Source organism: Pseudophryne corroboree, chromosome 1 (genome assembly GCF_028390025.1).
Source record: "Pseudophryne corroboree isolate aPseCor3 chromosome 1, aPseCor3.hap2, whole genome shotgun sequence".
Classification (NCBI taxonomy): Eukaryota; Metazoa; Chordata; class Amphibia; order Anura; family Myobatrachidae; genus Pseudophryne; species Pseudophryne corroboree.
In genome coordinates this window covers 887,398,202-887,424,449 of record NC_086444.1, presented here as the reverse complement: position 1 = coordinate 887,424,449, position 26,248 = coordinate 887,398,202, and the positions used below count along the sequence as shown (strand labels likewise).

At 42.5% G+C, this 26,248-nt stretch overlaps 1 protein-coding gene across 9 annotated transcripts in view; it reads right to left on the bottom strand.

The window, feature by feature from the left end:
* Nucleotides 1-26,248, bottom strand: part of ALPK1 (alpha kinase 1) — a 375,069-nt gene that overhangs the window by 222,038 nt on the left and 126,783 nt on the right. For 3 of the 9 annotated variants that reach the window (XM_063920137.1, XM_063920136.1, XM_063920135.1), the window contains exons 2-3: nucleotides 15,395-15,572; nucleotides 10,727-10,780 (exon numbers count right to left, since the gene is read on the bottom strand). In XM_063920137.1, coding sequence (XP_063776207.1) covers nucleotides 10,727-10,780; nucleotides 15,395-15,512 — 172 coding nt within the window. In that variant the 5' untranslated portion in view covers nucleotides 15,513-15,572. Of the gene's footprint in view, nucleotides 1-10,726; nucleotides 10,781-15,394; nucleotides 15,625-26,248 lie in introns of all 9 variants that reach the window. The other 6 variants (XM_063920129.1, XM_063920131.1, XM_063920132.1 and 3 more) reach the window with 2 other exon arrangements.

Below are 26,248 nucleotides of genomic sequence, written 5' to 3'. Positions count from 1 at the left end.
ATCTTGTGAAACACCTATATTAAATGATAAACCTGACGCACTTAGACCCCTCAGGTTATAGAATATAGGGATAGCAATCTGAGTGAGATACACGAAATGGAGGTCACACAGCAGCTATATGCACACACACATAGTCACATTGTACAATGCAGAAATTATGACATGCAATAAAACTGCACTGGACTAGCAATACAAAGTAGTACTAAATATAGCTATACACTCAATAGATATAACAATGCACAGTAAAGACTGGATGTATATCACAGGGTACTTGTGCTATATAACCCTGACTAATAGCCCTCTTTCTTAACTAACACTGTCAGCAGACATGTAGAATACTTAAGTGTCCTATAAAATGCACAGCGCTGACATGCAGGCGGCTTTAGAGAGGAATGCAAGAGTTGGATATCTGCACACTCAATGTATGTAATATAATAATACTGCGAGTGTAGGGGAATCATCACCCTACAACCCCATACATAGTCCCCTTTCTTCTGTCTCAGGCAATGCTGATTATGTTCAGGGGGTGCTGTCAATTACAGTATATGCACATCGAAATTGGGAGGAGAAGAGAGAAAGAAACTGTATAGTTGACGCACTAAAGAAAAATTAGTTATTCATAAAATTTAACCTTTATTAAGTATACATTAAAATATATTTAATCGACCCCATCGATTAAATATATTTTAATGTATACTTAATAAAGGTTAAATTTTATGAATAACTAATTTTTCTTTAGTGCGTCAACTATACAGTTTTTTTCTCTCTTCTCCTCCCAATTTTGGCTTTACAGAGGTGGATTTGCCTAAAAACAGTCCCAGGATCAGCTCAGCTTGTCCTAATGGCTCCCAAATACTGACAGGGAGAGAGAGATATGCAGCTCCAGGACGGGAACATTTACTCTTAATAGCGCCCTGGGGCTGGGGGAGGGGCTACAGGTCAAAGCCTTATCCCCCTGCTGAACTTCACCACCGGGTACTGTGGGCTTATATAAACGGTTTATGAGAGGAAACCGACCTGTGCCCTTGCCCTGGTGATCTAGTGGGGTCCCTGTACTGCCACAGTGTCCACGCCAGCGCACGCAGCCCGCCTCCCACCGGCCGTGCGGGATCGCAATTTACAGCGTGTCCCGCCGAGGGGACCCACTTACCTCCTCCCTGAATGCGGCCACGCGAACCAGGAGAACAGCGTGTGTGTGTGACTAACTGAAAGAAACCGGAGCCTCCGCTGTAAGTAGCCGGCAACCAGGGCTCGGGAGTATACAGGGCCGCTGGGGGAGGTGATAGAGCTGCAGAAGGAGATGTCTGATTGACATCTAACACAGTCAGTGTCTCTGCTGCAGCCCTTGAAGTCTTAATTTTTCATTAAAAGCTTCTTCTCAGGGCTGATGGAGCAGCCCCCCTGTTGTACGCCTGCTTACTGCATGGCACCAACTACAAAACTGAGCTCCTGTGCACGGCGGCGGGGTTATAGAGGAGGCGGCGCTATGCATTCTGGGAACAGTCAAAGCTTTGAGCCTGTTGGTACCTCAGATCAAGATCCTACTCTACACCCCAATGTCATTCCCTGTGGAGCCCAGTGTACCTCGCAGCAGAAATATTATTTTTTCTCCCCATACTGTCAAGCCCTCTATCATCCAGTTCCCCAAAAAATGTGTCCCAAGAAGATGACCAGTGTGCTCTAGTCTATTTAATTTTACATTTCTGTAAAAAATGTATACAAGACTTTAACATTTATGATAGTGTTAGAATTGATGAAATGTATTAACCTCTCATGCATAGGCAGGGCTTCCACCCATCCAGGATTACGTCAAATAGTTCGGCAATGGCAAAATCTTTCCAGAGGTAACCTAACCCCACCTGGTGAAGTATGGGTATATCAGAACTAGATGCCATAAAGCCATGGTTTAGTAATTATTAAAATGGAAAGAAAATTGCCTGAAATCTGACATTAATAAAAATGTGGAGCAGAAGTCACACCCCATGGCCAGAAATGTGACAATGAATTAGGTGGTAACCCTACACGAGAGCGCTTCTGTTTTTTTAGTCCAACAGAAGATTTTTATAAGAACACATTAAAATGTTGATTTAAGTTCTTAATTTATTTCTGCTGGATCAGGTTTGTCATATTATTCTGTTTTTAATTATTAACATTACTTTAATTACTTAAGTTTATTAGCATTTATAAGCAGAACAGTTAGGAAACTCTGCACTTATAAAAAAATATTATTCAAATATTATTAATGAGTTAGCTGTTACTACGCCCTCATACTGCAAATATTGCATTGGTAGTCATAATTTTGTTAATTGTATGGATACCCATTTTGTGTTCGACACGTTAACTACTGCTTTGATGGGAGATTGAGAAATAAAAGCGATTCAAACCCTTGCATGGATTTAAAAAAAACTATACTACTTTTTAAAAAAAAGTGGTTAATAATTATGGAACAATAACTTTATTCCAGGCTGTTCGGTTTTGTGTATGTACTGTACAAAGTGTGAAGGCTGAAACTCTAGTAGAAGTAATTAAGTTAATACATTATGTACGTACATTTCTGGATAATAAAAAGAAAACTCTGGAATCTGAGGTCAAACTGGGGGAAGGGCTTGTGCAATATTGAAAACAAACTGCTATGTTAATGATGTCAAAAGAAAAGTTGGTTTGGAAAATACAGGTCATTATTAAATTAGTAGCAAATACAAGGGATTGATGGTATGGAGTGAAACAAAAGCCTTTCAGTGTGTGTGTGACTGGGGGCTAAAGCCACAGAGTTGAACGTTAGTATTGCTAAGGCAGGACACCTGCTTGTGGAGGAGGAACATTGACTCAACTGCCTTAAATCAATCCCCTGAAGCGGAATACACAATCCCCGGCTATTAATTCCTCCATCACCATTTCATCTAGAAGCTTAATTGTTAATGTTTGCTTATGTGCCTCAGTACATTGATAATGAACACTGATAACAGTATATTAAAATAGTATCCAAATATAAAGAGAAAACATATTTATATTGCAGTTATTATTGTTATTTTTTTTTTTAATAAAGGGTTATTTAACACAAACAGTTTTGCTTTCTTTTTTTCTACAGATGGCAGCATTGACAATTCTATTTTGCAACAGTCAATTAGGGAAATCTTTATGAGAAGTTTAAAATGGGACATTACTATGAAAAGGCAGTTGGACCATGTTAGGCAATAATAATATACAGCTTGTAAACAGGCACATTAACAGTAAGTGCCAGACATATGCCTTGAGGAGATAACAAGTACATAAGGGTCAAGTGAACCTAAGAAGCTGAATATACTAGATCACACTGCTCCAGAGCGTGCACCATCTAATTCACTAAGAACCCACAACTTGTAAAACTGCAGGAGTTTGCTCAACTACTTTTGCACAGAGGCACCTGCTTGTCAATGGACCAAATGGCCACATCTCAGAAGCTGATAGAAAAGGACTTGAATTCTTAATCTCCTTTGAGGCCACAGAGATTGGGTCTCATCACTATGGGGTATATTAAGTTAGTGACAGTATCCAACACTTCACTATTCAATTTGCGGGCATTTCCAACAGGTTGTTGCCCGTTTTCCACAATGCCGATCCAACCTTTTTTAAAGTCGAATGTGCATTGTTGAAAACGGGCCAAAAACCTGTCGGAAACGCACGCAAATTTGACTAAAAATGTGGATCCGCGGCTAATTTGCTGATCTACGTGTTTGCAGACAAGTCGGAAAAATGGCACTGGAATTGAATAGGTCGAATCCAGATTCGACATAAAAAAGTCGGAAAGTAAAATTTAGAAAAAATTTTTTTGGGGGGGAAATTCCGACACTAATTGAATAGACCCCTAAAGCTTGTTATAGGATGTACTTCGCACCTTCTAATTGTACTTTGCCATATCTGGGCACACTTTTGTGCACTTACAGTATCACAACGGTATGCAGTTAGAATACCGATCGTCAGGATCCCGTCTGTCTTAATACCGACGCAGGAATACCGGCGATGCAGGTGATTCCCCCTCTATGGAAGTTCACAACACCCATAAAGGGAGAATAAAACCTGTGGCGAGCGAAGCTTGCCACTGAGCCCTCAGCATGGCGAGAGCAGCGAGCCTGCAAGGGACTTCACTGCGCTCACCCCCCTGCCGGTATTCTGCCGCACAGGATGCTGGTGTCGACATACTGTCATCCGGAATCCCTTACCGATCCCATGACAACCCTTGCTCTCTTTATGCTCTTAAGCCTATTCCAGTGATTCCCAAACTTTTCTGAATCACGGCACCCGAGATTCCCAACTTTATTTTCCTGGCACCACCCTAAGTCAAAAGTTCCTTATTCAGAAAAAATATTAAATGAAATAATCCTTTTCTCGTAGTCCGTAGAGGATACTGGGGCCCATTTAGTAACATGGGGTATAGACGGGTCCACTAGGAGCCATGGGTACTTTAAGAATTTGATAGTGTGGGCTGGCTCCTCCCTCTATGCCCCTCCTACCAGACTCAGTCTAGGAAACTGTGCCCGAGGAGACGGACATACTTTGAGAGAAGGATAGATAAGGAAAGTGGTGAGATTCCGAACCAGCACACACAACAAGAGGAAAGCCAAGCTAACCAAACTTGAAACAGGAACAGCAACGGCTGAACGAACATTACTTAACCAAGTAACAGTACAGGAAGAACGAAGCACTGGGCGGGCGCCCAGTATCCTCTACGGACTACGAGAAAAGGATTTACCTGTAGGTAATTAAAATCATATTTTCTCTTACGTCCTAGAGGATACTGGGTTCCATTTAGTACCATTGGGATGTACCAAAGCTCCCGAACTGGGTGGGAGAGTGCTGAGGTTCCTGCAGAACTGATTGACCAAACTGAAGGTCCTCAGAGGCCAAAGTATCGAACTTGTAGAACTTTGCAAACGTGTTAGACCCTGACCAAGTAGCTGCTCGGCAGAGCTGTAAAGCCGAGACACCCTGGGCAGCCGATCAGTAAGAACCCACCGACCTAGTAGAGTGTGCCTGTACAGATTTTGGACATGGCAAACTTGCCGTGGAATAAGCATGCTGGATAGTAAGTCTGATCCAGCGTGCAATCATCTGCTTTGAAGAAGGACACCCAATCTTATTGGGATCATAAAGAACAAACAGCGAGTCCGTCTTTCTGTGACGAGCTGTTCTTTTCACATACACCTTCAAAGCCCTCACAACATCCAAAGACTTTGAAGTAGCAGAGTTGTTGGTGACAACCGGAACCACAATAGGTTGGTTGATGTGAAACACAGACACCACCTTGTCCTCATGGAAAATTAAATAGAGACTTTTGTGAGACAAAGTCCCCAGCTCTGACACGTCTTGCTGAAGCTAAGGTCAACAGTGTGACGGTCTTCCACATAAGATATTTTATGTCCACCTCCTGTAACGGTTCAAACCAGTCCAACTGGAGGAAATACAGTACCACATTGAGATCCCAAGGTGAGAGAAGCCAATTGTTTCTGAAAGAAAATGGACAAGGCCGAAATCTGGACTTTTATGGAGCCCAGACGTAGGCCCACATCCACTCCTGCTTGCAGAAAAAACAGGAAACGTCCTAGATGGAATTCCACCGCAGAAAATTTTCTGCTCTCAGACGTGTTTCTTCCAAATATGATGGTAATGCTTAGACATTACCCCCTTCCTGGCTTGGATCATAGTCGGGATAACCTTGTTAGGGATCCCTCTCCTGGCTAGAATCAGCCGATCAACATGCCGTCAGACATAGCTGCGGTAAGTCCTGATAGACGAACGGGCCCTGTTGCAGAAGATCCTCGCGAAGAGGTAGAGGCCACGGATCTTCGAGGAGCATCTCCAGAAGGTCCGCGTACCAGGCCCTTCTTGGCCAGTCTGGAGCAATTAGAATTGCTTGAACCTTTTCCCTTTTTATTCTCAATAGAAATCTTGGGCTCAGAGCAAGTGGAGGAAACATGTACACTATCTGATAGACCCATGGAGTCGTCAGGGCATCTACCGCCACCGCCTGTGGGTATCTCGACCTGGAACAATACCGCTTGAGGTAATGTCTGCTGAGGAAGTCTGCTTCCTAGTTGTCTACTCCCGGAATGAAGACCGCTGACAATGCCACAGCGTTTCTCTCTGCCCAGAGGAGAATTCTTGATACCTCTGACATTGATGCTCTGCTTTTCGTTCCACCCTGTTGGTTTATGTACATTACTGCCGTCACATTGTCAGACTGGACCTGAATGGCGCGATCTTGAAGAAGATAAGAGGCCTGCAGAAGGGCGTTGTATATGGCCCTGAGTTCCAGAATGTTGATTGGAAGGATGACTTCCTTACTGGACCATCGTCCTTGAAACTGCACCCCCTGAGTGACTGCTCCCCAATCTCTGAGGCTTGCGTTTGAGATAAGCAGAATCCAGTTCTGAATTCCGAGCCTCCGACCTTCAACAAGGTGAGAAGTCTGTAGCCACCACAGAAGGGAGATCCTGGCTTTTGGTGACAGACGGATCTTCTGGTGCATGTGAAGATGCGATCCGGACCATTTGTACAACAGATCGAGCTGGAAGGGTCTTGTGTGAAACCTTCCGTATTGAAGAGCCTCATAAGAGGCCAACATTTTCCCCAGAAGGCGAATGCATAGATGCACCGATATCCAGGCTGGCTTCAGGACATCACGAACCATCGACTGGATTACTAATTCCTTTTCCAACGGAAGGAACGCCTTCTGCGACTCCAGTATCATTCCCAGGAATGAGAGCCTCTGTGTTGGCTCTAGGTGAGATTTCGTAAGGTTCAGAATCCACCCATGTTCCTGGAGAAGTCTGGTTGAGAGAGCAATGCTGTCCAACAACCTTTCCCTGGATGGTTATTTATCAGGAAATTGTCCAGGTATGGAATTATGTTCACTCCCTGTTTGCGGAGTAGAAACATCATCTCTGCCATCACTTTGGTGAACACCCTCGGTGCCGTGGAGAGACCAAATGGCAGGGCCTGGAACTGGTAGTGACAGTCCTGCAGTGCAAACCATAGATAAGCCTGATGAGGCGACCAGATCGGAATGTGAAGGTACGCATCCTTGATATCCAGAGACACTAGGAATTCCCCTTCCTCCAGACCTGAGATCACCGCTCTCAGAGACTCCATCTTGAATTTTAACACTCGTAAGTATGGGTTCAACGACTTGAGGTTCAAAATTGGTCTTACCGAACCGTCCTGTTTCGGTACTACAAACAAGTTGGAATAGTATCCCTTGTTTAGCTGATGAGGTGGAACTGGAACAATGAACTGAGTCTGTACCAGTTTTTGGATGACATGTTGTAAAGTTATACTTGCCTCTTGTGAAACTGGCAAGCCTGATTTGAAGAATCTGTGAGGTGGGAACTCTTGGAACTCCAGTCTGTAGCCCTGGGAAATAAGATTTATGACCCAGGGATCCTGGCACGAATTTGACCAGATCTGACTGAAGAATTGTAGGCGTGCTCCCAACTTACAGCCTTCCAGGCATTGCGGTCCACCGTCATGCTGAAGTCTTTGAGGAAGCTGAGCCTGAGCTCTGTTCCTGAGCACCTGCTGTTGCTGGTTTGCGTTGTTTACCTCTTGCGCCGCTAGAGGATGTAGAATCACCTCTGGATTTGCCTTTGAACTTGGCCGTCCGAAAGGACTGCAACTTAGAAGCTGAAGAAGTCTTCTTGGTTGGGGGTGCTGCGGAAGGAAGATACGTAGACTTACCCGCAGTAGCTGTGGAAATCCATTTGTCTAATTCATCTCCAAACAAGGCCTCTCCTGTAAATGGTAGACCTTCCACGCCTTTCCTGGAGTCCGCATCAGCAGTCCACTGGCATAGCCACAAGCCCCTGCGTGCCAACACTGCCATAGTGGTGGTGCGTGCGTTAAGCACGCCTATTTCCTTTATGGCTTCCACCATAAAGTTTGCAGAGTCCTGAATATGCTGCAGGAGTAAGACAACATCCCCCCTAGATAAGGAATCTAACCCCTCAATTAGGTTACCTGATCATCTAGCAATGGCTTTAGTGATCCACACACATGCAATAGTGGGTCTTTGGGCCACCCCAGCAGCTGTGTACAATGATTTGTGTTTAGTCTCAATTTTACGATCAGCCGTGTCTTTCACGGAAGCTGCACCTGGAACAGGCAATACAAATTTTACGTGACAGCCTAGAGACTGATGCGTCCACTATCGGTGGATTTTCCCATTTTTTCCTATCCTCCAGAGGAAAATGAAAAGATGAGAGCAACCTTTTAAGGGTCTGAAACTTATTATCAGGATTAACACATGGTTCTTCAAACAGGGTATTCAATTCCTTTGACACAGGAAAAGTAAATGAGGAGTTATTTTTTTACATTAAAATAAGATTCCTCACACTCCTCTGACACCTTATCAGGAATATGCAGAACATCTCTGATAGCCTCTATAAGAGCCATTATTCCCTGTGACAGAGCTGCATCCCCCCACTCTGAGTTCACCTCTCCCTCCTCAATGTCTGACCTGTCAGAGTCAGACTGTAGGATATGGGCCAGAGATTGCTTTTGCGGACAAATGAGAGGAGACTGAGACTCTGTTTTGGGGACCGAGTCTCTGTTCATAAACTCATCCACAGTTTGTTTTAAGTATTGCGTCTCTTTCTCATTGTGGGACAATTTTGTAGAAAGAGTGGAAATCATTCCTTTAAGAGATCAATCCCTTAAGAGAATTAACCCATTCTGGTTCAGCCTGCTTGTCTGTGAACCCTGAGTACCCAGTAGTGAGCCCCCTGGTGAAGAGGAACACTCTGCGGTACAAGACACACACGCTTTGCCTGACATAATGTAATGTGACAGAGCACACACACACACACACACACACACACACACACACACACACACACACACACACACACAAAAAAAAAAGGTTAAGCACAATTAACCCAGAAAGAGCCCTTCAGGGAGACAGAGTTGTTTGGAGCCAGCTCCACTGCGCCCTTATCGCTAATGCCAATCTTAGCCGGGTCGCAGACTTAGTACCCTGATAGGGGACTTAGTCCACTAATAATCGCTCCCCCCCTGCTATGACCCCCTGGTACCGCTGAGGTAATCTGGAGTCACAGTGGAGGAGCTGCGTGTCCCTGCCCTGTCAGCGTCTGTGTCCACTGCAGAGGGAAAATGGCACTGGTGAGCTGCTGGATCCTCTCATAGTGAAGCCCCACCCCTTCAATGACGTGCAATCTTCCACTTTTTTTATACTGGCTGAGGAATCTGGTGCTTAAAATGTAGAGAACCGTTTTAAGGCTGTTGTGCCAGTATTGGTACGGTGCACAGTATACTGGGACGCAGTTGTGTACTGAGTCCGGAGACGCAATTTGCCCCGTTTAGAAGCTGTGCATCTACATACCCTCATGCCGCCATAATGGGCGGCGCCCCACTAGCCGGGACTCCGGCTCAGTACTCACCACTCTTCATTCTTCTGGCTCTGTTAGGGGTGGCAGCGTGCTGCGGGAATGTACGCTTGCCGTGGTGGGGCTTGCGAATAGTTCCCTCAGGAGCTCAGTGTCCTGTCAGCGGGGAATGGGACCATTAACCCTTCAAGAGGTTGGGCCGTTCCCCCCCCTAAGTCCCACAAAGTAGGCAGGCTGGTGCCACCCAAAAAAATAAAAATAAAAAAATAATAAAATAACATAGAAAATAAATGCAGAAAACTCTTCAGGAGCTTCCTTCAGCGTGACCAGCTCCTCCGGGAACATTTTCTAAACTGAGTCTGGTAAAAGGGAATAGAGGGAGGAGCCATCCCACACTATCAAATTCTTAAAGTGCACATGGCTCCTAGTGGACCCGTCTATATCCCATGGTACCAAATGGACACCAGTATCCACTAGGACAGCGGTGGCCAACCTGTGGCTCTTGAGCCGCATGTGGCTCTTTCTTTATTCAAATGTGGCTCCCAACACTCTAAATCACGTGACCACAACAGATACAGAAACCGCTGCACTCCAGCCAGACACGCAGCAGCACTACAGGGACTGAAAACTGAAAGAGCCAGATACTAGAGGTGAGACACCCACAAGCAAACAGAGGACACATTAGGGACTGCTGCAATGAGATGAGTATATAGAGGGGGGGGAAGAGGGGGGGGCTGTAGTGATACGTGAGGGTGCTAGAATGACACATGGCAGTGCTGGCTGGGAGACACAGGAGGGTGCTGGCAGGAGTGACGCAGGAGGGTGCTGGAAGTAGTGACACACGGGAGAGCTGGCTGGAGTGACATAGGGTGATAGCAGGAGTGACATATGGGAGAGCTGGCTGGAGTGACAAAGGTTGGTAGCAGGAGTGACACATGGGAGAGCTGGCTGGAGTGACATAGGGTGGTAGCAGGAGTGACACATGGGAGAGCTGGCTGGAGTGACAAAGGTTGGTAGCAGGAGTGACACATGGGAGAGCTGGCTGGAGTGACATAGGAGGGTGGTAGCAGGAGTGATACATGGAAGAGCTGGCTGGAGTGACAGGAGGGTGTTGGCAGGAGTGACAAGGGAGACCTGGCTGGAGTGACACGAGGGAGCTGGCTGGAGTGACACATGGGGGAGCTGAAGTTTATTATGTGAAAGTGGCTTTTTCAATGGATTTGGCTTTAAAAAAATTATTTTATGTCGTTCTGGCTTTTTCAATGTATTTTATACCAGGGGTGTGGTCTAGCAGGCACAAGGCCACATTCCATTTTTGCATGCGGCTCGATGTCGGCTCTTTGACGTACCTAACAAGGTTTTGTGGCTCTTTGTCACTGACTGGTTGGCCACCCCTGCTCGCTCTAGGAAGTAAGAGAAAAAATGTGTTTATATGTCATCCTCAGGTCAGTTATGTGGTAAGGTACAGTATTCACTTCTGTTTGTCCACATATTGTATGACTGAAATGCACAAACAGTGATTTTGCCATTACACTGACCTTAAATAATTTCAGTTGGTCCTGGACCACCAGCCCAGGGCAACCCTACATGTGCCCAAAGGCCCAGCATCCAGTTTGGGAACCACTGTTCTACACACATTACAACAATTTCATAAAAACCCTAAAATACTAAAGTGCTGCCTATTAAAGTTAGTCCCTATGTCTCCTAATTTTCAAGATTACTTTGAAAGATTTGAATAAACAAAAAAATTTTTTTTTTTAAATCAACAAAGGTGTTCACAAAGTGGAAGATTTACTCGTTAGGACACTGCATATTAACTGCACAGTAAAGCCCCCACACACTCCCAACTGTTCTGCATTTAGCGGGACAGTCCCATTTTTCTAGGACTGCCCCAGTGTCCTGCAGTGGTGGTAGTGTGGAGTTGGTTTTACATGTATATTGCACATGACATTCCAACTGACGAGTCCAAAATACTAGTATATGCATATTTGTAAGTGAACTCTGCCCAAGTAAGATTCAAAATACACAAGAAAGTGTCATAAGCAATAAAGTACTGAAGTCTCCTCACTTGCATGATTAATTTAAGTACTCAAACGACGCTAACAGGAGAAACATTTTAGCAGAACATCTTCTTTATTTCATTAATTGAGTGGTCTACAGTGTTAAAAAGGCTTTTGATGATGTAATATTTAAAGGTTTGTGTGCCTTTCGCTTTTGCCGCCTCTCCACACATAAAGACACACTTCTAGTTTAATAGTCGGGTCTCAACAATTATAGCACTGTCAGTTAATTTCTAATGCTGTTTATTGGAACCATTATTACATTTATTATTGTCGTAGGGGCCAGTTGTTTCCAGTAGTTGTCCTAAGGGCACTTCTTTAAATTGTTAATGTTTCCTTAGCTCAGATTCTTCCTCTCATTTCCTGGAGCACTTTACTTGAAGCGCTGTATCTACTGATTATGGGCCTGCAATTCACCTTATCTGGAACTAACATGTCTTGGTTTTGTGAGCCGACTGCACCATCGCAGGCACTAAGAAACTATGTAAGGTGCTACCTAAGTGGGTGCACTAGACTACTTATGAAAAGGAGGTAATAATAGGATTTAAATAGTAAAAATATTCTTTGTCAGCTAAAGTCATTATAATGATGGACTCCAGTAGACATTGGACCTCACACAAATACAAGGAAGGACTATTGATTTATTGAGGTTTTCCAAAAAGCATTAATTTGTCAAAACAAAGGCCCTCTAAAGCAATACAGAAGGGTCTGGGACTCCAGGTCGACAACAAAAAGGTCGACACACCTTAGGTCGACGCCAATTGGTCGACACACCTTAGGTCGACATGGACAAAAGGTCGACATGGACAAAAGGTCGACAGGAACAAGGTCAACATGGAAAAAGGTCGACATGAGTTTTTTATGTTTTTTTGGTGTCGTTTTCTTCGTAGAGTGACCGGGAACCCCAATTAGTGCACCGCGTCCCCTAGCATGGCTCGCTTCGCTCGCCATGCTTCGGCATGGTGCCTTCGCTCCGCTCGACACAGATTACCGTTCCAATCGTAGTCCACGTGGATCATTAAGTATGAAAAAGTTCCAAAAAAGAAAAAAATTGTGAAAAACTCATGTCGACCTTTTTCCATGTCGACCTTGTTCCTGTCGACATTTTGTCCATGCTGACCTAAGGTGTGTCGACCAATTGGCGTCGACCTAAGGTGTGTCGACCTTTTTGTTGTCGACCTGGAGTCCGGATACCATACAGAATTGTTAATGTTTACCGCTCTTAAATATTAACACAAATGCAAGTAAGAACATACATTAATGTTTTAAAGACAGGCAAAATGGAACTGGAATCCTACATATATAATGATGGGCTTCAAAACAGATATGTTCTCAAAAACACATAAAAAAAATTGTTTTTGGCATCATAGGTCTCAATGATTACAAGAAATAAAATGCACGAGCAGGTCCATGCTAATGTCCTTTTAGGAACTGGTCCTTTGATAACTCATTTGCTTTAAAATGCTTTTCAAACAACTTGATCACTGATAAATATAGTGGTTTCTACCAAATCATATCATAATTTTTGAAGTCTTGTAGTTTTTACTGAACTGAGGACCCTAGTGGCCATGATGTCACCACTGCAAGACCCATGAGAGCTGCACTACCTCCACCGCTGCCTCCCAGCACGCACTGGACTCCTCGTCACCACCTCCCCTTGCTTGTTGCCACGACTCAGTATCCCCAAGTGATGGCCTCAGGCTTGCCTATAGGAGAGAGCAGGGATGTGAGGGAGAGGTCACCGGGATTGAGTAGTGACCGCCATCTTTCCCTTCAGCTGTGAGGCTGACTGCAACGGGTGGAAGAACACAGTTCATCATACTGCTGCCTACTCCCTCACCCCACACAGCTGCTTCACCTGGCCAGACATCGGCAGGCCAAATCTCCCCCTTAGTGGGATCAGGACACCACCATTCACACTAGGGTGCAGAGGCATCATAGCTGGATCCAAATGAACTGACCATGGGATGGCATATCCATCCATGGGGCTGCTGCAGGTTATTTTATTATATATTTTAATATATATTTAAATTTTAATAGGTTTTAACCCCGTCCTCCTTACATCGGCTCCGACTGTTCTAACTTGGACTATATGACTTTAATATTGCTGGATTCTTTTATATTCTGCTCTCTCAATCATTTTAATATTGCCTGTTATGCCATGGTGTTTCACTCTTCTCTTATATTTTCTTCCTGTAACCTCCACTGTATGCTATACCTCTACTCTTTCTATACATCTGTTGACCTAGTCATAGAAGGTATATGATGCTACATACTTGTATGTCTTATCTCACAGTTCATACTTGATAGTGCGCCCAGCAGAGATGCCTCACCTGATATGGATAGGGTGATATATATACGTGGAGATGACGGTTATGTCGGGACCCTGCAACCACCCATTTTGTGTCATCTATTGTAGGCATAACCTATTCCAACCAGGACAATCCTACATAGTGCACCTAAGACTCACCTGGTACCATTTGTGTGTAGAATATACAACCTGTGGAATTTATTACCAAACATGACTGCACCAACCATGCATTATGCCTACTCTCAGATTTTTTGTGTACATTTTTGATCCTTACTGTAATACTAAATCATTTGTACCATGTACAATGTTTTTGATGTCTGTAAAGTGCTGTGAGTCCTACGGGAGAAAGAGCACTACATAAATAGCATTATTATTAATTAATTATTATTATTTCAACAAAAAAAAAAGTATGTTCATGAAATGGTTTACATTAATCTCTTGCTTATAATTATCATCATTTATTTATACAGTACCACCAATCTATGCAGCACAATATAGAGTAGAGTGTGGGTAGAAACACAGGTGAAAAGAGGAAACTCACATAAACACAGAGAGAACATACAAACACCACACAGATAGCCTGAACTACTGTATAGGTTATACAAAGGCTCTGGAAGTACTCACTCCACAGGAGTTATTTATTTGTATAAAGTACTGCATATATTAACTCTGTGGTGGAAAACATCAGTTTCAGTAATCCTAAACAACCAACAATCATCATTATCAACAGGATCTGAAATGTATCTATAGCCAAAATATGACTATACTAATACGTAGACACAGGTCTCCAAATTGTTAAAAACAGGCAACAGTACTTGCCATGAATTTCTGCTATTATAAGGCTGGCTTTCTCTTTATTGTGCATTAGAGTTTCCTTAGGATCTATCTTTATGCCTTTGCCAGAATTATCCCTCAATCGTGACTAAGATTTCCTGAAAATCTGAATTGTTGCTTTTTCTTTTACGTCTAGTCATCCAGTATATCACATCTGCTCTGAATTTTTTTTTCTGCTAACCAACACAAAATAAAACCAATACAACTTACTATACAGATTTTGGAGCCAATAAAAGATGTCAGTTATGCTAATCCTATGCCATCATTAGTTGGGAAATACAACAGGCCAAAAGCTGTCACAAATATCATTAGGACCAATTTTCTATGTATTACTGGTTTGTTTAATCCTCAGAATTAAAAAAAAAATGTTTTCATCAGCTCTCTTTAGAATAAATCATGCAAAACTAATTAGCAAGTTAAGTCATTAAATTCAATTCTCCAACCCATTCAATGCTAATACATTAGAGCCACACCGCGGCACTAGCTTGTCCTCCATCATTTTGTAATTTTCAAAAAAGTATGTCACCTGCCATCAAACTTTTGCTCATTGTTCTGTTTCCACACATAGATACAGCTCCGCCTGGGTTTAGTGGAGCCTGAAATTAGAAGTGACAGCAATTCACTCAAACACAGTGAGCTCCCTTCTCTGCCTGCGAGCCACATCCCATTCATATCTCACAAACCCAACAGTCCAGCCAGTCTTGCCTGCCAAAAAGAAGTAAAATAGACCAAGAGCGAGTACATGTGGCTGAGTCGCACAGAAGCAGGGTGGAACCTGCTGGCAGTCCTGTGCCGTCACATAAGGTCCTCACCTTCGCACCGTTGGTAGTCATTCTTTTCCTCCTCAGATGGCTCGAACACCTCTGAAGCGAGAACATCGAGCATTCGCTTGCACGCCTGTAGTACAGCCTCAAAATCCTGATTACTCATTATGACTGTTTCCCACTTGACGGTGAATTGAGTGTCCCTGGGTGCTCTATGATCAATGACCTGGAAGAAGACATATATTCTGAATAAAAGGGATCTTTCAAGGTTGAGGTACCTGGCAAACAAAAGAGGAAAAGAGATGATTAACTAATGCATCATCAATTATAAGCAAGGCTCAAGCTGCGGAGAGATAATGGGAGAAAAATTACATGAACACACAGGACAGAGTTTCGTCAGTTTATACGAGAACTGTGTGAAATTACGGCAGGATGTCCAACACATTTGCAGAGAAAATGCATAGTTTAGATAGGAGAACTTAAGAGATACAAAAGTCCCAATCATAAAAGCTTGATACCATTTTATGTACAATTTCTGTTGACCTGCTGCACTTCAAAAGTACTTGTTAATGAAAGTGTAACAACTGTTACTTTTATAAATACCCTATAACAATGCACATACATTACATAGATGTTTATTATTTCAGTAAAAAAGACCACCATTGTTTTTAGAATTGTACAGTATAAAGCTGAATATGTTTTATAAATGTAGAAATGATAAACATTACTATTGTTACATTGCAATATATACAATATATAAATAGTGAACTTTGAGCAAAGTTTGGTTTTGACTTCCGTCTAGCCCTATTCCCAATGTTTACCTATATCTTGCCCATGAGAGTTATAATAGTTGAGTTATTATATTGTTCGATGATTTTAATTTTAATAAACTGGCAGATATTACCTATGGGACGCAGTGATTACATATGTAATCCGGCCTGGCAGAATGCCGGCAGCGGGGCGAGCGGTACAAGTCTCCTTACAGGCTCACTGCACTCCCCACGCTGCGGGCTCGGATACCACTCTATGGATGTAGTGGACACTCATGAGTGGAAATAGCCCCATGGTGACGGGATTCCGCCTGGCGGCATTGGCGGTGTCGGCATCCTGATCACCAGGATCCCGACAGCTGGCAAACTGAACGGATCCTCTACGCAGGACTTATTGCGCAAATACACTGTAAAATTATCTAGGCGATCTGCTGATATTGTGCACAGCATTATATACATTATTTATTATAGTATACTGAATCAGGGATAATGTTATGGTTGTATCTGTTCATGGCACAGTGATTACACTTTTTCACCCTGAACATTTTTCAAAGTTACCAGGCATGTGTATTCTTATTTCTACTTTGTACAGTGAGTAACTTGAGAGTGGGCTGAAGACGCAGCTGGTTCACAATTCAATCTTCCTTCATTATCCTTGCTGTATGACCTGTATAGTAATGGCTAGTACAGGTTGATAGGCTCACTACTTTGGGTTTGCTGGAATTAAGGAACAAACGATAATAAATATTTGTTATTTAATACTATATTATTAATACATGCATCACACTCATATGTATGAATCTGACTCCGTTATATACAGATGTGTCATTATACATCTAGCCTCAAATAGGCCATGCAGTGCAAGATGCCTGGCACAAGTGAGCCGCCAGGTCTCCTGCAACTCTGCTAGCGTTGGGCACGTTTGAGGGGGCCTGAGTGGTGCGACTGCAGCAATGAGGTATGATGACACATCTATATTATGAAGAGACTTCAGCTATGTATTAAACAAAGCTTCATAAAATAATTATTTTTTGCATACAGCTTGTTTATAATTAGAAGCAACATTTTGTCTGACAATTCCGTCTTGTCTATTACCCTGGCCTATTTAACTGGATTTCCTTGGCTTTCACACAAAATATGACCTTTATATGCATCAGTAATTATGAATATTGACCTTAGCTTTGCACTTGACTAGTCTACCTGTTGTGCAGACTTTAATATCTACATTTATCAAGAGTGTCCCCAATTGGACACTAACCTGTATAGTTTTCATAGGTTAATTTTAGGATACTTAGGCATCGATTCAATTAAAAGCAATCTACCATTAACCACTTTCATTTCAAAACTGCTCATAACATTGCTTCATTTTTATTTTTTTTAATATAGTTTAAAAAGTAAAAAAAAATAAAAAATTCAATATTATATTATGCACATCTGCAGAACGGATCTCCTCGTCAAAAACTGGTGGACACAGTGGGGCGGCATGGTCTGTGATCTGACCATGCCAGTTAAGGGGCTAAATCCTATTTTCTGATGTGCACCATTAGAAACACTATTACTTGACTGCATCTCATGTATATTCACTACCTGTTAGAATACAGATGCTGGAATCCTGACACCCAACATCCTGAAAGTATGTATTAGGGGTAGGCTGCAGGGAGGGAGGGTGAGTGGTAGGCTGCAGGGAGGGAGGGTGGGGAGTAGGCTGCAGGGAGGGAGGGTGAGGTTTAGTCTGTGGTAAAAGTAGGGTAAGGGGAGGGGAGGGAAAAGGTTAGAACACTTACCATAAAACGGTCGGGATCGTGGCCGTCGGAATGTCGGGGTTGGTCTTCTGACCGCTTGCATTCTCAGGACCGGGATCCCGTACCCAACCCCCTACTAGACATACATTCATTGTCAGGCTGTTTCATCATTATCACTGGCCCACACTAAATAGTAATAATAATATCATCGTCCTCCTCATAATAACACCAAGCAAGGAACCAGTATGCTCTGGGTGTGATTTTGGTTTTCAGAGAGAAGCCCAAATCAATGGCAAATAGTAGGTGATACACAACGTAACACTCCAATTCACAGCTATACATCATCGGACTAAACATCGCATCTATAGATTGTAAGCTTGTGAGCAGGGCCTTCCTACCTCTATGACTGTTTGTTATTTCCCAGTTTTGTTTTACCATTGTTGCTTCCAATTGTAAAGTGCAATAGAATATGCTGCGCTATATAAGAAACTGATAATAAAAAAATAAGTAATCCTTAACATTGACACAAATTGAAAAAAAAAAAATGGATTCACTAAGAATCGTCTTTGGCAAAAAAAATCAAAATCGCACCAAAATCACAGCACAATGTGGGTCATTCAGATCTGATCACTGCTGTGCGTTTTCGCACAGCGGGCAATCAGGTACCAACAACATATGCGTATGCACTGCAATGCGCATCGGACAGCAACAACAAAGGACATCGCCACCTAGTGACAGGATGATGCGAAATTTCTAATCGCACGGGCATTTACGCAAGGTGGTTAACAGGAGGAAGCTGTTTGTGGGTGGTAAATGACCGTTTACTGGGAGTGTTCGGAAAAACGCAGGCGTAATGACATGGCAGGGAGACACACAGCACAGGGTACCCCTGCCATCACATTAACCAGCCCCAAACTGGTCACCGGAGATCTGGAATTTCTTGGGAAGTGGGGACTCCTACAATAAAAAGGTACCACCTCCCATAGAACTCTCAGCCCTCCGGTAAAGCCAAGTGCTATGACCAGCATGTTTGGTGGCGGTGGGTGCCGAGTTCATAGAAGAAAACCAGAATATAATTACTGTGGAACTACAGGTCAGTAGCCGGCACAATAAAGTTTTTTTTGTCTCCAGGGCAGAGCACGTGAAGTCATGATGTGCCACTAGGTGGCAGAAGAGAAGACAGCAGAACATAAGTGTGAATCAGAATGTTGCAGGGAGGGAGGAGGAAGCAGCAGAGACAAAGAGGGGTATGGTGCGGTAGGAATAGGGGGCAGAGACACGGGGGGAAGGGGGAGGGGTATGAGACTGGAGAGATACAGGTGGGTGGACGAAGCTGGAGAGAGACAGGCGTGGGGGATGAGGCTGGAGAGACACATGCATGTGGGACAAGGCTGGAGTGACACAGCCCTATGGGATGAGACTGGAGACACACAGGCATGGGGGACAAGGCTGGAGAGACACAGGAAGTGAGTCGATGTACCTACCAGGGATGGATGGTGGGCACCATAAACATGAGTATGCCAGGCCCCAAGATCAGAGAACATCCTGTGCAATGTCTCATGGTACAACTAAATCCCAAGTGGCTTCCAGATCTGACCACTGTAAGGCAGTATAGATGAAGTAAGTGACCATTTCATTCACTACTCCCACAGTGGAGCATAAAGAACAGGAACTTCACCCACCTATGCAACATGAGAGTGCTAGAATCAACAGGAACAGAATCTCTAATACTTTTACCTGCTACTCCTCATCATCACTAGGAATAGATTGAGGCATGGACTCTACAAGACCTCTGAAAGTGTTCTCTGGTATATGGCATCAAGACGTCAGCAGCAGATCCTTTAAGTTCTGCAGGTTAAGCGGTGGGGTCTCCATGGCTTGTCTTATTTTAACAGCACATCTCACAGACTGGATTGAGATTTGTAGAATTTAGAGGCCAAGTCAACATCATGAACTCTTTGTTATGTTCCTCAAACCATTCCTGAACAATTTTGCAGTGTGGCAGGGCGCTTTCCTGCTTAAAGGTGCCACTGCCATCAGGAAATACTGTCGCCATGAAGGGATGTACTTGGTCTGCAAAAATGTTTAGGTAGGTGGTACGTGTCAAAGTAACATCCACATGAATGTAAAAACTCAAGGATTCCCCACAGAACACTGCCTCCGCAGGCCTTCCCGTAGTGCATCCTGGTGGGATATCTTCCTAAGTTAAATGACGCACACGCACCCGGCCATCCACATTATGTAAAAAAAAAAATATGTAATTTACCAGCCAGATCACCTTCTTCCATTTCTCCATGGTTCAGTTCTAACACTCACATGCCCATAGACCAGGAGTGGGGAACATTTGGCCCTCCAGCTGTTGAACTACACATACCAGCATGCCCTGCAAGTTTTGCTATTTGGCCATGCTAAAACTGTTGCAGGGCATGCTGGGATCTGTAGTTCAACAACAGCTTGAGGGCCGAAGGTTCCCCAGCTCTGCCATAGATGCTTTCAGCAGTGGACAGAGGTCAGCATGGGCACTTAGACTAATGTATGGCTATGCAGCTAACTGTGATGCACTGGTTGTTCTGACTACTTTCTATCATAACCAGCATTAACTTTTTATCAATTTGTGCAACAGTAGCTCTTATGTGGCCCATGGCCCTGATGCCAGTCCCCCAGTTGTTCAGTGTTAATTTTGACAAGGATTTTCATTTTAATTTTAGTCTTAAAGGGGTATCCAATTAGCAGTGGCTAATTATCACGGCTAATTGTGTCGCAAGGGCTTTTTTATTAGTCCCAATAAGCCTTCGTGAGCTGTGGCTTATCGGATGATTTTGATTCTCCTGACTCTGGTAGACAAAACCAAATCCACAGAAACCAAATTGCTCATTTCTTTGTGCTTCAATGCTGAGAAATACAGGCAGGTATGTATTCATCATACAATACCATCAAGTAGGTGTCTGATTGGCTCCAGATTTTATTCTGGAGCAGGTTAACGACCCAAAACATAAAGCCAATGTCATTAGGAATTATCTTCAGCATAAAAAAGAACAAGAAGTTCTGGAAGTGATGGTATGTCCCCTTACAGAGCCCTGATCTCAACATCATCGAGTCTGCCTGGTATTACATGAAGAGGCAGAAGGATTTGAGCAAGTCTAAATCCACAGAAGATCTGTGGTTAGTTCGCCAAGATGCTTGGAACAAACTCCATGCAGAGTTCCTTCAAAAACTGTATGCAAGTGTACCTAAAAAAATGTATGCTGTTTTGAAGGCAAAGGGTGGTCACGCAAAATATTGATTTAATTTAGATTTCTCTTCCGTTCATTCACTTTGCATTTTGATCATAAACTATTAACACTTCTATTTTTGAGACAGTTCTTACTTTGGAGCATTTTTTCCACACCTGCTTAAAACTTTTGCACAGTAATGTATGTTATTATACCCTGTACTTGTCCTATACTGTCTCGAACTGTAAGTCACTGTTTTCGTTTATGTACTCTGTAATTGGATGCTGCAGATCCCTTGTGGAACCATATAAAGGTTAATAATAATAATAATAATAATAATATTATATGCACCACTTAACAGTGTATAAACTTTACCCTGCTAATGGTATATATATATATATATATATATATACACAATTGTTCCCAATGTTTTACCCAAGGGGGTTAGACAAGAGGAGACCAGCACACCACCAAATGAAAAAATATGAAAACATTTAATGAGTAAATAGCATTATCAGGCCTTTTGAAAAAAGATTCTTAGTACTCATCATAAGTCACTGAGCAGTATTCATAGTACAGAACAGCCATCCCAACGGCCCGTTTCGGTTGTCACACCTTCATCATGGGGTCAGCTACAACATAATGTTCAAACAGAGGTCCTTATAAAGCTACACCATTAGAGTGAATCAAGTACACCTGCTTCTACCAATCACCAGTGATTCAAAAAACCTTCCAAAGGTATGTGAGCAGACCAGAGTGGAACCACAGAAGCAGGACAAAGTCACCAAAACCACTAACGCTGGTTCCGTCATGCCGGAAGTGACAACACACGACCGCGTTTGTCAACATCCGCCAGTAGGCGGAACCCGAGCGCCGGGATACGTTTCCAAGGCACTACCAAAGGTGCCGCTGTGCCGGAAGTGATGTCGCGTCATCGCGAGAATCAACATCCGCCAGGCCGTGAACCAGCCTCAGATCTCGGGCAATGTCACTGCCTATGGGCTCAAACACACAGCTCGTCACATACAGTAATATAATCAAAAAACCAAAATAAGTCATACAACACGAAAAAATAAATAATAATAAAAAATAAGTAAGAAACAGCAATCATAATAAGGCAGCCTGAATGTCGACACTATTCAAACAAAAAACAAAAAACAAAGGGTCTCATTGTATGACAGAGATCAACCCTAGGTCAAAAAGAACATAATAAACAAACATGCAAAACCGTTTATGTTGGAGAGTGTCGACATAGAGGCATGTCAACAATACAAAATAATTTATGCAAAAAACAAAAAAAATATCAATAGTGACACTGTCATGGGCAGTCCCAAATGAGGAAAATTAGACATAAAGTATGTTAACTTAGTCAATCTACTGAAAAAACAGTAATAACAGTAGAAGAGCTCAAATAAATGGAGTCAAAATTAGTTCTTCATTCAAACCACTGGGGGCAGTTGAATTTAACTTGTAGATCCATTCACATTCACGTTGTAGAAGTATGCGATGTCTATCACCTCCCCTACATAGTGGAGGGATATGGTCTATTGGCATACATCTAAAGTCCGCCATAGTATGGCCACTAGTAACAAAGTGCCTGGCTACTGGTGGTGTGCTGGAATCTAAAGCATTAAAGGCCTTCTTGATTGAACTCCTGTGCATGGATATACGTCTTTTAGCATACGGATAGTTTTACCCACATAAAGTTTGTTGCAAGGACAAAGAATAATGTATACCACATAGCGTGAATCACACGTCAATCGATGTCTTAAAGTATAGCTACTGTTGGTAATTGGATGTGTAAAGGTTTTTCCTAATAGGAGGAATCTGCAATTGGCACAGCCCGCACACTTGTAGGCTCCTTTTTGCAGGGAAAGCCAATGCGTATTAGTGTGTATACCTTGACTAATATCCGAAAATGTAATACGTTCCTTTAAGTTGCGACTTCTCTTATAGCTGAAGAGAGGTAGATTCTTGCAACTTGGTCCAAGGATCGGGTCAGCTTGCAGTATGTGCCAGTGCTTGGTAATAGTCTTCCTAATTAACCCAGAGGAAATGCAATATGTAGTGGGAAAAACCAATCTAAGAGAAGTAGCATCGACACGTTGTGTAAGTAAAAGGTCTTCCTGTTTTAGTAGCAAACATCGATCAATTGCTTCTTCAACTTCATCTTTATTGTATCCCCGCTGGATAAAGTTATCACCCATTTTTTGTAGGGCTATTGGAAGTTTGGAAGGATCTGATGTCGTTCTGACAACTCTAACGAGTTGTGAGTATGGAAGTCCTTTTTTCAAGGGCCGTGGGTGGAAGCTGTCTGCCAAAAGTAATGTGTTTTTGTCCGTGGGTTTCTTAAAAAGTTCAGTATGGAAGGTATTGTTGTCAATAGATACCAAAACGTCCAGAAATTCAATACTGGCGGCACTACTCCTACATGTAAAGGTGATGTTATCGACTTTATGGTTTAATTGCTCCACAAACAGTTCTAAATCTACTGATGTCCCTGACCAAACAAAAAACAAATCATCAATATATCGAAAATAACAGCTAATAAATCTGGAAAAAAGTGGATCTGATATAATGTACGTGGTTTCAAAATCATACATAAAAATGTTAGCATATGACGGTGCCATGTTTGAACCCATGGCGGTTCCTTGAAGCTGTAAAAAAAATGCATTATTAAACAAAAAATAATTTTTGTGTAAGATAATCTCCATAAGCAAAATCAAATAATCAACAGGTGGACCTTTGTAACTAGAGTTGGACATCACTACGCGGCGTACCGCATTGATGCCTGCAGTATGTGTAATATTCGTATATAGGCTAGTTACATCTAAGGAGACCAAAAGACAGTTATCTGGTGGAGCCCCAAACTGTTTCAATTTCAACAAAAAATCAGTAGTATCTTTTAGATGGTAAGGATTTTGTAGTACCACGGGTTGCAGAAAGTAGTCGCAATATTGCGAAAGAGTTTGACACAGAGAGCCACGTGCCGAAATTATAGGTCTGCCGGGTGGCAAACTAAGAGACTTATGTATCTTCGGCAAAATATACAGAAGAGGGATTCTGGGAAAATCCTGTATCAAAAAGTTTTTTGTATGTTCATCTATCCACCCATTAGTAAAACCAAGTTCAATGATGGAATCAATTTCTCTTTTATAAAGACCAGTGGGATCAAAGGGTAGTTTTTTGTAACAGCTTTGAATAGAGAGTTGCCTGTCCACCTCCCTGATGTAATCATCCCTGTTAAGGACAACAATACCACCGCCTTTATCGGCGGGACGTATTATGATTTGTTGGTTATTTTTTAGGGCCTGTATCGCTTTAATTTCATTGGCGTGTAGATTTTGAAAATATTTCTTTTTACGTCTGATCTTAGGTATTGTGTCCCTTTTTACTAGACGTATGAAGGTTTCTATAGCAGAATTATTACTTGGTGGATCAAATGTACTTTTTGCTGAAAAAGGTAAATGTCTAGCAATAGTAGTGGTGTTTCCTTGTCTAGAAAAATAATCTTTTAATCTAAGTTGTCTATGAAATCTATATAATTCAGTCTCCCATTGGAAGTCTGTTTGTTGAAAAGTCTGGACAAAAGTTAGTCCTTTAGATAGCACAGTGTATTCCGGCTCACTAAGAGTATAATCTGAAAGATTAAAGACAACTATTTCTTCAGTGTTTTTGGTAATCTGTCTGGGCCCCTTCTTATGTTTGACCCCCCCTCGTCTGCAGGGTCTCTTTCTGTATGGTTTTTGGTTGCGAGTGAGTGTCTGCTCCCTTAAAAAAGACTTTTTAGAAGAGGAGGACTGATCTGAGTCACTTTGTGATGTATGTGACTATGTCTGTAAATGTCCGATTCTGTCTATATCTATTTGATTGCGCACCTCTCCAAACCCTTCTGGTACTTTGATTCAAAAGCCAGTGATAGACTCGTGAATCTTTATAGTCATCCTTGACTTTTCTATATTTGATTTTTTTTAAAGCTATTAGTTCATTTTTGAACTTTAATACATTGTCATTCAGTTTGGTGAACCAATCAGTATTACTGTCCTTTTTCAATGTATCAGATCCACTTTCCTCACAAGCACTAATGTCCAATTTAAGACTATCCATTTCTGTGTTCACTTGTTGTATGACTAATATCATAAGATCAAAACTGCATTGGTTTAAGATCAGGCACCACTGTCGGCAAAATTCTTTATTGTTGCGACCAATAGTAGGCTGGTTTTTTTTTTTTTTTATTCTTTATTTTTAAGTTTGTAATATAAAACATTTTCCAAAAATGTCAACATATATATCCAAAATAGAACGCATATAACAGTCATATGACTTATCAGCTGTAATTATAGACATCAGTAAATGTTTGCAGCAAAAAGAAATCAGCAGATTCATTTATATTATCTGAAACCGTGTAACGTTCAATTGAATTTGCAAAATCTAAAGTCAAGAGCAGCCCCATAAAATTATCGCTTAATAACATAGCATTGATATAATGTGTGAGGCATTCGACATTTGGAACAAATAGATAAAGAAAAGGACAAGGGGAAGAAGGGAGAGAGGGGGGAAGAAGAGTGGGGAGGGAAGTAAGTAGGCCACATATGTAGAGTATATTGAAGCTAGAGCGGAGGCCCTAAGAACCTCCGTCAGCAGTGTATAGTCAGGGTGCATGATCAGCATAAGTCTTAGTAGTCTTGAATTCAATCCAAGGAAGCCAAGTAGCTATATAATCTGAGTATTTGTCTAAGGCGGCAGAATAGATATCCTCCATATGCATGTAGAAATCAATGCGTTGGAACCATTCCCATAATGTCGGTGGGTTTGTGGATCTCCAATGCACTGGGACTACAGCTCTTGCTGCGTTGTTTAAGTGTTTAATGAGGGATTTCTTATAGCGAGAGAGGGGTATATCTGAATGTGATAATAGCCAAAAGTCTGGGCCCAGCGGGACTGGGCCACCCAAAATCTTTGTGGATAGATCCATGATCGTTTTCCAGAATGGGGCAATTGACTGGCAGTCCCACCATATATGGATCAGTGTGCCCGTATCTGTACCACATCGCCAACACAGAGGGGAGACTGAGGGGTAGAATTTATGTAGAAGTGACGGGCATCTATACCATCTCGTCAGTAATTTGTATTGCGTTTCCACAACGTCTAGACTAGTGGAGCATTGTGCCATAACTT